The sequence below is a fragment of the Odontesthes bonariensis genome, chromosome 4 (assembly GCF_027942865.1).
Source record: "Odontesthes bonariensis isolate fOdoBon6 chromosome 4, fOdoBon6.hap1, whole genome shotgun sequence".
Classification (NCBI taxonomy): Eukaryota; Metazoa; Chordata; class Actinopteri; order Atheriniformes; family Atherinopsidae; genus Odontesthes; species Odontesthes bonariensis.
In genome coordinates this window covers 11,752,282-11,768,976 of record NC_134509.1, presented here as the reverse complement: position 1 = coordinate 11,768,976, position 16,695 = coordinate 11,752,282, and the positions used below count along the sequence as shown (strand labels likewise).

Below are 16,695 nucleotides of genomic sequence, written 5' to 3'. Positions count from 1 at the left end.
GCCCTCCAAACATAATGAGCTTTTGTATCTTCTACTCTCATCGTTGAACCTCATTCTTTTATTGTAAAATCTTTAACTTAAAGGGGAACTCCGGGGCATTTGAAGCGCAATCCCATTGCTAGAGGTTGTCAAATACTGACAGTAGGACACAGACTGGTGCAAATCGGCGCTCCCTGTGCGGCGATTGCGCTGTTTGCGCAGCCTGTCATCCTAGCCAAATACGTGGTGGCTAAGGGGCAAGTGCTAAACCTTCCACGTAAAACAACAAGTTGCACACTGCAGAAACGTCACACCACTTTATAAACCATCCGACAATAAAGTCACAAGCCTTACCATCAAAACCATATGCATGGTTCTTACATTACTGGAATGGGGACGTTACAAAACAACTTTATAAACAGCATGTAACTTACCGGTTGTTGGTATACTCGCGCATGTGAAAGCCCAAAAGAGTCAATGGACGATACTCCCATATACAAAACAATTATCTTCTCTAGAAAAACTGCGTTCAAGTATTTAAAACATTACAACAATACATGCCCAGTAATATTAAAGAATAGTAAAGAAAAACTGTAATTTATCCTCAGCTGCACTAAATGGAGCAACCTGCGATAGTTCTGGCAGACCACGTAGTCAACGCGCCCTTTGCCTGACGCCGACCCAACCCTTGTGGCTGACCACAAACCAACTGCGCTATGGTTAATCAGCTGCTGCTCGCAATTGGATACTGGCATTTGGGGCGCTTCATTTAAACTACCAACTGGTTTGCTGTCACTGCTCTTTTCGCTTCTGCTTGCAAGACGTAGCTCCGATCAGCATACGCGCCGATGCTAGTATTATTATTGCTGCTGCCTACCCTGTCGTCCGGCATGGATCCCCGCCTGCCGGCGGAGTCGGAGAGTCTGCCGGAGGACTCGGAAGATTCGGCTGAGATGGACGCCGTGGAGGACACCCAACCTTCCCAAGTCCAGCCGAGCCAAGACGCGACACCGGGCGGGCTGTCCACAGTGTGCCGCGGGCAGAGTCGAGGCCGCGGCCAAGCTCCTGTAATGTGGCAGGGCCGCCGCGGGTAGACACGCAGCTTATTTTACACCGATTTCACATGATTTTGTGTGACTGTAGCTGTGTGGCGTGGGTCTCATGCCGGCGCATTTGGATTACAAGCCATCCTCCTAATTGGTCCGTGGGTCCTCGTGGTGCTGCTTCTAAGGTGGAGCGCGCGCCTCACCTCCCCAACAGGTGCTACACGCTGCTGATTGGTATGTCTGCATTACAGTCTGATGGGTGCGGCGCCACCTGTCGTGCCGGGGTGTGGTGTGCTTTGTGCCTGTGGTTCGGTTCATTCGCCGCCGTGTGTCCGGGGATGGGTATTGCCCTTGCTCAAATAGGGAGCATAACCCAACTATAGCTATAATCGAATTAAGCTCATCATGTAGATCACTGTGATTATTATTGCTCATGTTCTGCTTGTATTAATTCGGCTCATCGTTTGATAGGCCCTGAATATAAGAGCTGATCTGCGTAGATAAACACTAATGCTTTGCTTGGATCTCGTTATGCTGTCTAGGGTCTGTTCTGTCTTGGATCCTGCTCTGCTAGATCTTGTGCTGCTTTACTTGGATTCTGTTCTGCCTTACTTAGGTCTGTTCTGTTGAGCTTGGACTCTGCTTTGCTTGGATTCTGCTTTGCTTTGCTTGGATCCTGTTCTGCTTTGCTTGGATCCTGTTCTGCTTTGCATGGATCTTGCTCTGTTTTGCTTGGATCTTGCTCTGCTTTGCTCGGATCTTGCTCTGATTTGCCCTGCCGCAAAGCTCTGTCGCTGCTGTGGAGACCGACTATATTTTACATGGTGTACCTAAGTGGTTGAGTTTCAATGCTTGCCCCCATTAAATACTCGCATCACATTTCAGTCTGTGTTCATGTAGGGCTACGGCAGTTCCACCTTTTTAACGTCAAGCATAGTCGCGTTTAATAATAATTATTTTTGTAATACTACTACTACTAATCATAATGGTGACACACGTTTGGTAGCCTAATATTTCGCTTTGGGGGGTTGTAGGATACCCTGGTTCCAACTAATCCAATTGGCTGGTTTGCGTTCCAGTATGGTCTGTTTGGGGGGTTTGTTGCCTTTGCAGCAAATGGAAGGCACTCCTCCTGAGGATGCTGCTGTTCCCTGTCTTGGCTTCCATGGAGCTCATGGAACAGTCGGGAACTTCCTCCGAACAGAGCCATACCGCCAAACACAAATTGTATGCATTCAGAATAAGCTTCTGAAACTTATCTCTGTTTCTCGTCTCGTTTTGACTAGAGTGGTTTTGACAGAACTAATAAATCATTCTCAGTATTTAGTCTTCTGGTTTGTTCTCAGCATTTGTTAGATCCTCTGTTTTCCTCAGATTGTCCATTCATATCGCTGTTAGTGCTTGCTTGTGTTTTCCCCAGTTCATTACGGTTCCTAATAGTTTTGTCAGTTCCTGGATTTAGTTTTTTTAGTGTTCTTTTGGTAATTGTATCCGGCTGTGCCGCGCCCTTTTCATATTTCAAAATAAATATTTAAGATTAATTTTTGCCTCCTGGCTCTCGCTTTGTGTCTGCACTTGGGTCCTCTTTCCTTGCCCCAGCGAAACGTGACACAACGTTTATTTCGGCATATGCAATGTTCTATCTAAAGCAGGGGTGGGCAATTAATTTCTTCAGGGGGCCGCATGAAAAATCTGAAATGTGTTGGAGGGCCGAACCAGCAATGACTCAAATTTAATATTGACTTATGTTTTCTCATTATATTTCTTTTTATAATAAAGTATTTAAATCAGATTATTTTGGTAATAAATAAGAATATTTAAATATTTATAAACATGAACAAAATGTGGTTTAGGTTGAAGTGAGAATTAATACTAATTCTATCAAATTAATAGTTAATAATAAACAAACTAAGTTTTTTTAGCACTTTTCCCAGACTCAGCCACCTGACAGTTGTGTGGTAGCTTAGGTCACGGTGGTCAGCCTCAGTTTCTTCTAAAAGTGAAACGAACTGTCTATGATTCAGTGCCCTTGATCTGATAAAGTTAACAGTTTTAGTTACAACATCAACAATGTGATTCACTTGCATAACAGTTCCTGATGTATAATACAATGAAAAAAAGTTAATTTGCCACTTTGTCCTGGATTCGCTTTAACAGACCAACTTTTTATCCTGTGAGATTTGGACACCCATCTGTTGTAACGCCCACCAGTTTGTCCCATTTCAGCCCCAAGCTTTCGAGACATGCATTTACCTCAGCTAATATGGAGTAAAATAGCTGTCAAAAATGTTTGTGTGCATAAACTAGAAATGCATGCATATGTTTTGATGTTCGTGTGCATAAACTAGAAATGCATGCATAAATGAGTCCAAAAGTTTTGACATCAAGAATTACGAATTACGAGTTACGAATTACGAGTTATGCATGCAAGTTTTTTTTTTTTTTTTAAACTTTATTAGTAATTTAACAAAATAACAGTTTACAAATGTGAGCATAACGCCAAAAAGAAGATAGCCAGGGGGAGCATAGGAATAATAATAAAAAGAAGAAGATGACCTTCATGATGCACTTACAACAAGAAAGCTAATGAACACAAAGACATGTGTGCCAAGGAATCTCTTGTAACAAAAAAACAAAAAAAATTAAAAATTAGGAATTATGACAACAGTTCGTCCAAAATCCCAAGTTGGGAACAGGCCCATATAGTTGTTTTTAATAAAAAAGCAAAAACAACTATATGGGCCTGTTCCCAACTTGATTTTGGACGAACTGTTGTCATAATTCCTATTTTTTTTTTTTTTTTTTTTTTTTTTTTTGTTACAAGAGATTCCTTGGCACATAAGTCTTTGTGTTCATTAGCTTTCTTGTTGTAAGTGCATCATGAAGGTCATCTTCTTCTTTTTATTATTATTCCTATGCTCCCCCTGGCTATCTTCTTTTTGGCGTTATGCTCACATTTGTAAACTGTTATTTTGTTGAATTACTAATAAAGTTTAAAAAAAAAAAACAACAAAAAAAACTTGCATGCGTAACTCGTAATTCGTAACTCGTAATTCTTGATGTCAAAACTTTTGGACTCATTTATGCATGCATTTCTAGTTTATGCACACGAACATCAAAACATATGCATGCATTTCTAGTTTATGCACACGAACATTTTGACAGCTATTTTACTCCATAAGCTAAGAGATCACTCCTCGTTGTTGTCCCTTTCATTGACCGCATGTCTGCCAGCTCCTCCGTGATTCTGAAGTCTGCATTGATCCCGCGCATGAAGATGAGCAGCTGGGCAGTGCCCCGTATATCACAGCTCTCATCCAAAGCCAGGGAAAAGTACTCAAAGTCATTCACGCTGTCTTTCAGTTGTAGCACCAGGTTTTTCGCGATGTCCTCAATCCTCGTTACGGTGCGGCGGGAGAGGGAGACGTTCTCAAAAGCGTCTTTTTTCTCGGTACATATTAGCGCAGACGAGTCCACCAAACACTCCTTAATAAACTCTCCATCAGAGAAGGGCTTGCTCTTTCTAGCAATCTTGTGCGAAATAACAAAACCTGTCTTGACTGCAGCACCTCTGGATGGCAAACGTTTTGTAAAAAGTGTTTGTTGAGATTGCAGCTTGGCGAGCAACACAGACGACTCAGCTGCGCGCTCTTTTTCTGAAAAGTTATTGTATTTCTCCCCGTGTTTAGTCACGTAGTGACGGTGGATATTATACTCCTTTATAAGACAGCCACTGACACACCACAAACTAAACACACAGCTTTACCTTTTACCTCTGTAAACAAACATTTCGCTGTGCATGCCTTGTTGAAAACGCGGCATTCTGAATCAACTTTTCTTTTTTTACCGTGAGACGACATTTTGTGTGGATCCGGGATTCGGATGCTAGCCACCTGTCACTGTGCGTGCATTCATAAACAATGCGTCAGGCCCTTTCAAAATAAAAGACAGCTGCATCGCATGCACACCAAAATCCGTTTTTATTTTTGACTGGAGGGGACAGGGGGGCGCGGGCCGGACAGGGACGGGCAAAGGGCCGTATCTGGCCCGCGGGCCGTAAAATGCCCAGGTCTGATCTAAAGGAACAATTTAAATCCAGCACACATCAAAAGCTAGCTATTTCCTTTCAAGTCCTGATGGCGTTACTGTAGTGGGAACTGTGCAGGAGATCATGCTTTGGAGGAACACTTATAAAATCATGTTCTGTTCGTCAATATGAAGCTTATGTATTTGCTCTGAATGTGCATCCAGGTGATTGTCATGAATAAAGTGTCTTTTGTGTAAGCTTGTGTTCTGCGTTGGAAAAGCTGTTCCCTTGTCATGCTTTATGGTTTTGTCTCCAGCTGTTTGTGTTAATATCTGGGTGTGATTGGCATTAGGTTTGATGTTGCAAATGCTAGGGTAGATTTTTGATCTCAGTCCATCACTGCAGCTATGTCGCTTAAAAAAAACCCAACCCAATAACAAACAACACATTGATTAGTAACATAAGAAGTTGTGGTTTCCTGTAGACATAACATTGCAACCTATTTCCTGCTGACTAGGTTGTACCTGTTTTTTTGTTACACAACTAGAAAGTCTGGCTTGAATATCTACAAAAAAATACAGTAACAACAAGTATTTCTTTGTAAAGCATCTGATATAGAGTTTTTTTCAAATTCATGATGTATTTGAAGTCCGCAGAGACGGAGCGAGACACTTTTTTCATGTTTCCATGCACAGTTAAGTCACGCTACAGTTAAAGCTCAGAGGGCAATTTTACTGGCGGCCTGTGTTTGTTCCAGTATAACAGGCACAGGAGGGGAATTATTTTATTACAATAGATGGCATTATGATTGTCCCCTTTCAATTTGTGAGTACTTGGCTTATCCTGTTGACCTTCTAAATTATGAATTTAAGATTATTTGACAACCAATTTAGGTGGCTGCAAATTGGTTAAAACTCTTTTCTGCTTTGTGGGCATGGGTTTGGTTTAACAGAGTTAGCAGCTGACAGGGATCCACAACTAATGATTTATAGAAAATGGAAAAGGTTTTGAGGGTTATGAGAGATTATTTATATACAGTATATATATAGGTATAGATATTATATATATATATTTTTTGTAGACCAACGTTTTGCAAAAAATATTAAAAAATAAATGACTAATTACATTTTTTGTTCTTTATGCTCTTTTAAAATCAATTAATCTTCAACTCACTGAAATAATGACAGCAGCATAGGATTTATCAAGGGGTGCCTAAACTTTTGATGTGTCCATGTCCATTTGATTGCTCCCATATCTATTTCTCCACCTTGAAATCTGTAGGTGGAAGATGTCCTAATAATTTCAATTTCCCAACAATGCAAAATACTAAAGAGCTTAAACCCAACCCTGCCACCACTGTACATAAAGTAGCTCCACTTTCAGGGAAACATCATCCTACTCCTGCCGTCCAGCTGTGAGAAAGTGTGCTGCCGTTGTGAAGACTCAAGTGTAACTATATCATTCTTTTATTGTCTTATTTTCTGCATCATGTTGGCGGGATGTGAATTTAACTGATAATTTTGATCGTATGATCATTATTGTATTTTGTAATTCAACAGGCGATTAGCGAAACCATGCTCAAGGTAATATTTCTGCTTGGAGTCCTGCTGAGCCTTGCGTTGGCCGATTCTGTAAGTGCAATATTCTCAAAGACTCTGTCAGCCTTGTTGTGCTGAGTCTTACAGCTAAAAATCAATGTGTTTTGTTGTTTGTTTGGTTTCAGAATGACTTGGCATCCAAACGAGTTGCACGCTTAGGTCCTGGCTCCCTCTTCCAAAGGGTGTGTTTTGTTTTATTTTGGGATTTTTTTCTAGATGGTTCCACATTTGGCTGTGTATAGCTGTCCCATTGTTAGAGGATCCTCCACTGTGCTGCAGACGTGAACACGGGTTTCTGATTTTGTTGCAGGGCCATCAGCAGTCTAATCGTCATCATGGCCATCCTTGTCTGAACGGACGTTGGCTTCAGTACCTTCTCTCCATCCTCCGCCAACAAACCACTACTGCACCAAGCACTACAACTACTACAGCTACAACTACCACCGCTGCAACTTCTTCAACTACAGCTGCAACCACCCCAGCAACTACTACTGCTGCAAAATAAATCTGGGATGGAATCATTGTGCTTGAAACCTATGTTAAAATTATTAACATAGTCAGTTTCTCATCTTTTACTGAGAGCCCCACAACTGTTTAAAATGACATTTCTAGTTCCAGTGAGCTTCTAAATCAAAATCTAATTGTTCTCTGTATGTTCAAAATAAACAAGAACTAGAAAATATGTGGTCTATATATTTTTTGCCTTTTTTGTTTGTTATTTCTAAAAACCACACATTTGAGAGACATCAGCGTTTCAGATGGGACATATCTAATATTAACAGTGTAGCATGGCTAAAAGTCACTGTTGGTTTAACATTTTCTGGCTGGTGGAAGGCAGCAAATTAAGCTGCAATAACAACCGACCAACTGACAAGTCCAATGCTGACTCTCATTTTAGTCCTGTTTGAACTTAAAGACAACAAATCTGTCTTTAATTCACCACTATGTTAACTTGCTGTTCACAAACATTATCCATCTTCAGTTCACGCAGCTTACTTTGTGTTCAGTATGATTTTTATCAATTATTTTTTCACATATATGTGAAAACAGCTTTTTTTATATAAGAGCAGGGAGACTGCATCACCATACTGAGACCAGATGAAAGAAAACCATAAATCATTTGAGACTACTTATGTGTTCAGTTGTTAATCTTAACATATTGATTATTGCAGCCTGTTTCATTACTGCCGACATTACAACACAGATAATAATACATTTAGCTCTTTAAAACAAATTCATCATGTTAATCGCGTTGCATCAGTAAATGCAGCTGTAAATCCCTCCCCTATGAACGTAACCAGGCTGGAGTTAATACTCTGTCAGACCTGCCCAGCCTATTGTCAATATACCAAACCCACTCACACATTCACACATTGGGTCATAAGATGCTGCTCATGAGCAAACCTTGTGTGTCTATTGTAAATGAGGTAGTACTGGCAAATTAAACAAACAGATTGTTGTCCAGCTCAAAAAAAGAAAAAAAGAGCAACAATTAGTGGATCATATCTGTTGGTGTTAATGCAAAACTTGTGACTTTCCTTGTGGGGAAGACGCACTGTGTGTGGTCTGTATGTTCTCTCTGTTGCCTGTGCTGGTTTTCACTGGGTGGTTCCAGTTTCCTCTCACACTCCAAAGGTGTATGTTATGGTCATTGGTGATTCTGAAACAAAATTAGGAATAAGTATGATAATGCATGACTGCCTCTCTCTGTATGTCCACATTGTCTGTTGCCCTCTTTGTAGTTGGATTACATCCCACAATATCATACAGAAAAAACCTGGGATAGAGACAGAAAAAGATGAATGGAAGCAGCTATGCTTTTGCATCCCAGATTAGTTTTTTGAAATTATCCTTTATTTAGAGGCCTATGATGGTTCTCTCAACTTGACTTGTGAGGTAGACAAGTGTATCCCCTTACTACGAAGTTTCAACAAGATTAGAGGCTAAAATGAATTAAATGAAAAAATGCTTTATCTCAAAAGGAAATTATATGCCCTTTGAAACTAACCCTAACCCTGGAAGAAGGGGAATCTAACAGATCAAAAGTTAACTGAAGATGAGGTAAGTACTTCAGTTTCTTTAAAAAAGCCTTAATTTGTTCAGACAAATAACACACTTTCATGGCAAGTAGTTCAGTTAAAGTTTCTTTTCTGGGACGAAATATGGTCGGAGACCGGAATAAGACATCTACAAATACATGTTAAAGCTCTATCATCATCTATTACAACAGCATGGCTTCGTTGTAGGAGATACCAGCTACTGGACTGACTTGCTTGCAGTCCAGACTTCTTTCCCAAAGTTTCAGCAACTGGTCTCCTCAGTTCCCAGACGCTTAGAGACAGAAGAATAGGGGATCCTTCACAGTTTTAAACATGGTACGCTCTCAACTTTTTTGAGACCTGTTGCTGCTGTGATATTAAAGATAAGCTAGAATGGAAAAAAATTTCACTTTAAGCATTTGATGTGTTTTCTATGTTCTATTGTGAATCAAATATTTGGTTTATTATTTCTGCAGTAAATGAAAAATGGTCAGTTTTCATTATCATTTTGCACGGCGTCATTTTATATTCACCATGCTTGAAGGGATACAGAAATGATAGGTAATGGTGAGTAAGGACCTCATTACCAAACTGTCATGGAAAGAATTTCCAAGAAGAGACCTGCAACAAGGTGCAAATCTTAATGACTGCAACACAGGAAAACAACGAGTTCACCCATGTGTACACAAGATAATTCTAGTATTTGAAAAGGATTGAGCAGGTAATGCTTTTTCAAGTGGAAAACACCGCTTTCTGCAACACATCGTGTTTCGCAAGTATAAACTCTGTACCGGCTTCCTCTGTAAGTACAAACTTACCGAGGAACTTACTGTGGTATACTGTCTGGATCAGAGTGCAATCCCTTTGTGAGTGTGTGTGCTCAGCTGAGAGAATCTAAGGTTTGGAGGACTTTGTTTAAGACTCTCATGATTCTCCACAGGATGTGGACATTTAAAGTGACACAAACACAACCACATCTAGTGCCGAAACTACGTTCACACCTTTGTTGGTTTAGTCTCCGGCCAACCACACCGCATCTGAGATGAAGTAACACCGTTGAAGTGGGAAAGGAATGTCGACACACTGAGGCTGTTTAAAAGCTAATTGAGATTCCAGAGGCGACCATCTGAAGGGAGAGCACATGAGCTCGATATCTTATTAATTAATGAGCTGTTTATTCTTTTGCTCTACTGTTACACAGAGGCAGTTCTAAGAAGATTTGAATTACAACATGGAATGCAAGATGAAGATTTTCCTCCTCGTGATATTCCTCTTTGCTGACTCCTATGCAACGGTAAGTGCAAACATTTCATTCCCATCTAATTTTTCAGATGGTCATGACTTTTTCCTGCTCACATTGAAAGTAAATAACGCATCTATTCCTTTTCCAGAACTGTTTTGGCAGTGATAGTTCAAGCAGTGAGTCTGACAGTAATGAGGTAATAATTTATAACTGATAATAGATGAATGATTTGATAATGATTCCTTCTTATTTACTTACTGACAGTTATTTCTGTGACTGTTTTCCCTTTCTCCAGAGATGCAACCCGCGGACTAAAATTGGTCTCTGTGCTCTGTTTCCTATTCTGTGCCCAAAACCACCTACGACGACAACTGCACCGACGAGAACGGCACCAACCACAACGCGAGGCCCGCAACCCCCCAAGACCACGGAGATCAGAGGCGATACCAGGTGAACTGCTCTGATCGGATAAGAGGAACAGCAGCATGAATTAGTTTGCTTTGACTCTCCAATGACTTAAGGAGTGCACAGAAACAAGGCAATGTATTCTGTGTCTTTTCAATTTTACACGTCAATAGTATTTTCAATCGTCAATAGTACAGTCAATAAAAAAAAAACATGAATGTATTAGTTTGCATATAAAACATTTCAGTAATGTGTCAACGACTGTTTCATCTTTTTTTTGTTCCAGTCTTTGAGCACAATGTCTTTTGTTTTATGAAGTCACTAAAAAAAGAAACCCTATAAAAATATAGTTAAATTCATCGGAATATGTAAAACTGAGACAGGGACTTCAGGGGTAATGACGAGTTTTGTCAGAGGCAGGTCTTGCAGACACGGATAAGAGGGTGCTGATGACACACCAGTGTCATATCCAGTCAGTTGGCACACATATAACCATCCCTGGATCAACACAGCTTAAGAAGGGGATGAGTGTAAGCTGATAATAACTGACTCTGTGCTTCATCAGTGAAGTCTGTCGTACTGTGTTTCTGACTCATAGTCTTGACCAATATTCTCATTCAGTGCTCTGAACTGTTGACTCTTCCGTAGACTTACTCATTCATAACTTTTAATTTTTCTCTTACTGTGTCTTCTGTGTGTTTTATTTGTGCCAAAACAATAGTTTTTCCTTTGATACTGATGATGAATGTCAAAAAAGTTTGTCGTTTGATGTCCTCGAATCAAATTTCATTTCTTTTGAATGTGCACTGACAGAGTTCCTTTTTGTGTGTTACCATATGTATTGGATGGTTTTGAAAAATAAAATGCATTCTGAAAAAAATGTATTTGTATATTTGTTTTTTATATTTTTTTGGCGGGAAAGTGTATTTTCAGCATGGACCACAGTGACATTAGACTAGATATTTTACTGGACTTTACTATGACCAGTATACGGGTCAAATATCAGGAAAGCAAAAATATTAGAATAAAGAAATGATAGTATATTGCCCAAGATAAATAACTAATTTAAATTGCAAAAGACTTTGTTTGTTAGATTTTCTAGTCGCTTATTAGTTTTTAGGATCAATAGTAAAAAAAAAATAATAATTATATTGTGTCTCAAGCTGTCTACACCTAAAAAATTAGGGCTGCTCACTCTTTCTTTTCGAGTCATGCTTTGTGGTACGCTAAAACTAATTTGGTCACAGACAGTTGACCACTCATCCTGCAGTGTAGACTGTCTTGTATCAAATCCCTGCTTCCTCCAATCGGTTTGTTTAAATTTAAAATCAAACAGGGCTACGTGGCTGGTGTGGTGATTAGCTCTGTTAATAAATCTGCAACCATTGTTGCCGGTTTGAACATCAGCCGCAGGATTTTTGTGCAAAGTTTGCATGTGTGGGTTCTCCCTGGGTCCTCTGGATTCTTCCCATAATCTAAAATCATGCATGTTCGGGTAACTAGTGTTTCTAAATTGACCATCAGAGTAAGTGTGGGTGTACTTGTGGTGGCGCTGTGATGGACTGGTGATCTGTCCGAGGTGTACCCTGCCTCTTGCCCAATGGCAGCTGGGACAGGCTCCAGCCTATAGACTCAATAAATCTCTTATTTATCATTTAGAAATAGTAAAATAAAATGGCTTCCTGTTACATCCAAAAGACCCACAGTTTTTCTAGTGACGCAGTGGAATTAGCAGAATAAGTTCATTTTATACAGTGAACCTTTGCTCAGGGTATTCTCCTGAATTTATGTGCTCAGAAACACATGTAATTTATGATATTCAATAGATGTATGACTGAAATTGAATATAATAAATGAGAAATATAAAGCTTTAAAAAGCTTTACACGGCAGACACAGATTTTCACAGCATAATGTTGCAGCTATGATTGTTAATTAATTCTGCATAGTTATTTGTCTTCCCTTCAGTTTTTCCATATACACATGCAGTCACTGACTGACTTCAACTGTTCAGGTCTCTGTATGTGAGGCAATGTAACTTTTTTTTTGTTTGTTTCATTGTTTGCTTTGCACCAGACAGTCTAACTACAGTGTATATGTTTGCAGCTTTAGAAAAAGTAGACTTTTTTTGCACATTCCACATATATGGTGTGGTAATTACACCGGTTAGACACTTACACATCAGCCGCACCCACAGGTGCTCTGAGTAACAGGAAACCCCAAGTCCTGTCCTCCTCAGTGATTGTTCATTCATTTCTATAGACGTTACAGCATCACAGTTGCAGAACAACATGCATTTCAAGGTATTCAGAACAATTTCTGGTGGGTTTCTAATTGACTGCTTAATTCAGAACAAATGATTAGGTGTATTTTGTCTGTTTTCTTCTGCCATGTGATTGGTTGTTTCACTCTGCGAGCAATGCATAAGACCACGCTCCCATCCAGGCAGTTTCAGTGAATTCACTGAGTGCTCTGTAGGGGACATCTCTTGAAAGCCTTCGCTGAGAAAAATTTAAAACAATATTGATTTTCTGAACTTATTGGAAATGATTACCATATTCCTGCTATCATGTGTCATTATAATGGTGTCTGCTGTACCAGTGAGTGGACTCACAATATTTTTGAAAATAATATTTGAACTTTATCTACAATTTAATATTCATTACTTAATTTTCTGCCTATTAGTTTAACATTTATTCAGTTTAACAATTTGTAAAATCTGCAGGGACTCTGACAATTGTTGGATTTTTCTTTTCTTTTACAGGTTGACCCAAATGTCAATCCTCTCCAGCCGTCACAAGGAGGAGCCACTCAAAGAAGTCAGCCAGGGGAGGCCACAAACCAGAACCCTGAGGCTCAGACGCCAGCTCCTCTTTCTCCCAACCCACAGCAACCACATCCTGGGTCTCCCCAGCAGCTGGATCCCCAAGCTGGCGCCCAGCCCTCACTGCCACAGTACACCTGGTTTCCACAAGGGGGCAGTCCACTGATAATCCCCCTCCAGCAGAGTGTCCATGGACCTTTCCCTGCTAACCAGCTGACAATGGCACAGCAGCCTCTGGTAAAGACTTAATTCAACTCTATTATATTTTTCTACTCTAATGTTAAAACAACATTAACATAAATTCATGATGTTTTCATTTCACATTTATGCTGTGACCAGATGTTTCCATCTTATGGATTCTTCCCACTGCTTCCATCCCCCTATAGCAATCAGCTGGTAAGATATTATTAGGACACACACAGTGTTATTGCCTGCAGCTATATCACACCCACACTACAAAGCATTGCATGTATATACCATAGACTGTAGATACAAAGAAAAAATATACAACCACAACCCAAATCAGATTGAAAGATTGCCCCTTGGGGGTCTTAAACATTTTTCTTCAATGCAGTTTTCTTTCCCTTTTAATGTGCTTTCAAAGGAAAATTGAGACAGCTTGAGTCTCCTTCATAAGAGTCAGTGTTGTGCAAATAAAGATGTCTGTACTTTGCCATAATTATTACTGCTTGATTTATGGCGCTGAAATGGAAAGTCGCTCCAAGTCTTACTGTTAATTCCTCATATTCTGCATGTAACTTGTTGCAATCTATTACAAGTCAGTGCTGACAAAAAATAAATCAAATACATAAATTTAATTCATTTCTCAAATAGTTCTCCCCATATGGATTCCCAATGCGGGTTGAATCATCCGTCCCTCAAAGTCCAGCACAGCAGCTGCCAAGCAGTCCAGTGTTACCTGCGGAAAATGCTGCAGGGCTAGCTGCACCCTCAGGAGCAGCACCTCAACAAACACAGCAACAGGTCTCTTTTATATCATAAAAAGGACATATTTTACTTCAATATGAGGCAAACATCACAATCATTGCATTATCTCTCATCCACAGACTCCCCAGGTTTTATTCATGCTACAACAAGCCATGGTGAATACTCCATAATGGGATCTTGGATATCAACATAGCTTTTGTAACTTCCCATTTTTCTCCCTGAGAATATTCATTTGTCATATGCTGTCATTCTTTTCTAGAACCCTTCACTTGGCGGTCTTAGCTCAGAGGAACTTGAGGTAAGACAGCCCAGATATTTATCTGTCTCTTAGCGTGTCTAAACTGTTTAGTGAACTCAGTGATCCCATTGATGATGAAACTGTTTCCCCTCCCGTGCCTCTTAGAGTATCTGTCTTCTCTTCTCTGTTTCAGACTGCAGCTAAAATGAGCAGGTTGGGTATGTTTATGCCTACTTTGCTCACGAACCTACCTGCAGGTGGAGGAGCTGTTCAGCCTCAGACCCAGGCAGCTGGAATCACAAATCCAGCGCAGCAAGGTGCTGTGAAAGCCGTGGGAGGCTCAGCAGTTGGAGCCCAACCATTACAGAAGGTGGCTTGCTCAGAATCACAGCCGAATGCTAACAGCATTCCCGCAGCTTTGGAGAAAGCAGTGCCTGAGGCTTCCACTGTCCAAACACCTGCTCAAGCCAAAATCCAGCCCACACAGGGAAATCTCGTTTGAGGCTGCAGCCATCAGCCGACATAAAACACTATATACCAACAAAGAAAACTTAACACAGCACTGATGCAAAATGTAGAATAATAATGATGTATCTCATGGATGTTACTAACTATGAATATGTATCATTATTGGTTTTGTCTTTTACTTTGTCATGATGAATTATATCAAATAAAAAAAGATTTTAAACAGAGTGCCTGGCCAAAAAGAAGTCACCCACTTTCGTATTTTTTGGATCACTTTTTGCTCGATTTGCAATCGACAACCACAGAATTTGCTGAGGCAGAGTTTTGATAAGCTTATGCAACATAAAAGCATAAATTTCCATCGAAAGTTGCAATGTTTTTGCCAAAATCACGTGGTTATAATGGAAGACCCAGAAAGTCCAGCACATCCCAAAGATTCTCAGCGGAGTTGAGGTCTGGACTTCATGGTGGTAAATTGTGTGGAAATCACGTCTCATGCTCACTGAACCTCTCTCTTACAGTTTGAGTCTGAACAATACTTGCAATCCTTGCTTGTTTTGTTTTACAACTTCTAAAATAAAGTAAAGTAGTGTGTGTATATGTATTGAAATATTTCTTTTGAAGCTTTGAATTATGATCTGGTCCTGACCGTTACTTTAGTAAGTCACGGAACTTGTTCACAATTAAGTCAACCTAACTGTCACATGATCGTTGTATATATAGACTTGTTGTGAGAGGCCCAGAGCCTAAGCAAGGGGCACCACGATGCAACCAGCACAATAAAAACCAAGGAGCGCCCTAAACATATCCCTGTGGAGAAGTAGAGATTAGACTTCAGAATCTTTTAATCTTTTATGTCAGAGAGCTCCATTGCATCCATAATTAGAAAATGTAAAGACTGTAACAGCACAATAAACCTCCCAAGAAATGGCAGACGACCAAAACTCATGGACCAGACAAGAAAGTCATCAATCAGAGATGAGACAAGGAGACTAAAGATAGCCTTGAGGGAGTCCCATTGCAGAGACTAGAGTGTCTGCTCTTTAGACCAAAGGCGTTTGTACACCCCACGTTGCTGGGTGAAAGAGCTGGAAGAGGAATGTTTGGAGTTCAGCTCCCCAACCATGTGAAAGAAAGTATTCTGCTTAGTGAAGCTGCACATTTTGGAAAGAGGGTTCACTGTTGAATTTGCAAATGTAACTTTTTTATTTTTGGTATATTCAGAAGCACGGGATTGGGTGCTGTATAGCCCGTCTGGTTAAGCAGGCACCCCATGTGTAACGAACAGACTTGGAGACTCAAGTGCAGAGATCAAACACAATTTAATAAAGGTCATACACAGGTAGGCAATCCGCAGGGCAAAAGTACAGGCAGGGGTAGGCAGAGGCAGAGTCAAAAAACAGTCCAAGTCAAAAATCCACTGGCAGAGGTATCAAACTGGGCAAGGCAAGAGAAGAGTCAAAAAACACCTGAAAAAGGTCAAACACAATCATACATACACTTGGAACGCTAGAGAGCTTGGAACACAGGAACCTAGACAATCTGGCAAGGAAGGTCTGGAAAGCTAGGAGTATAAATGGTACTGAGAATAATTACTGATGGCCACCAGGTGTGGCTGAGACTGGTGGGAAACTTGACAGGAAGTGAAATAAGGATGACAACGGTTAACCCTTTAGAACACACCCCCTTTTTCAAACTTCATTTGCGAAATTGGCATACCCAACTTGAAAGTAGCAGAGATCCCACATGGTTGTAGATACATGCATGTACTTGGTACCATTGGAAAGGTAACACTTCCAAGTTTATGCCTGAAGTGTCAATTGCATTGTTTTCAGTTGCAAATACCATGGCGTCACATACAGAGAAGATCACACTACTGTTAGTG

General features: G+C 40.3%; 1 protein-coding gene and 2 long non-coding RNA genes across 3 annotated transcripts; all 3 read left to right on the top strand.

Annotated features, from left to right (window-relative positions):
- Positions 1 to 6,434: 6,434 nt before the first annotated feature.
- On the top strand, positions 6,435 to 7,288 carry LOC142379251 (uncharacterized). The gene is made up of 4 exons (XR_012769661.1): positions 6,435 to 6,501; positions 6,612 to 6,683; positions 6,776 to 6,832; positions 6,961 to 7,288. It is a non-coding gene; the product is annotated as an uncharacterized LOC142379251 (long non-coding RNA).
- A 2,527-nt stretch (positions 7,289 to 9,815) lies between these two features.
- On the top strand, positions 9,816 to 10,526 carry LOC142379250 (uncharacterized). Its single transcript, XR_012769660.1, has 3 exons — positions 9,816 to 9,983; positions 10,081 to 10,128; positions 10,228 to 10,526. It is a non-coding gene; the product is annotated as an uncharacterized LOC142379250 (long non-coding RNA).
- Positions 10,527 to 12,794: 2,268 nt separating this feature from the next.
- On the top strand, positions 12,795 to 14,904 carry LOC142379249 (uncharacterized). Its single transcript, XM_075464393.1, has 7 exons — positions 12,795 to 12,935; positions 13,100 to 13,396; positions 13,499 to 13,555; positions 13,994 to 14,143; positions 14,227 to 14,262; positions 14,367 to 14,405; positions 14,539 to 14,904. Exons 1-7 carry the CDS (start codon positions 12,882 to 12,884, stop codon positions 14,845 to 14,847), a joined length of 942 nt encoding a protein of 313 aa, XP_075320508.1. The 5' UTR covers positions 12,795 to 12,881; the 3' UTR covers positions 14,848 to 14,904.
- Positions 14,905 to 16,695: the final 1,791 nt, after the last annotated feature.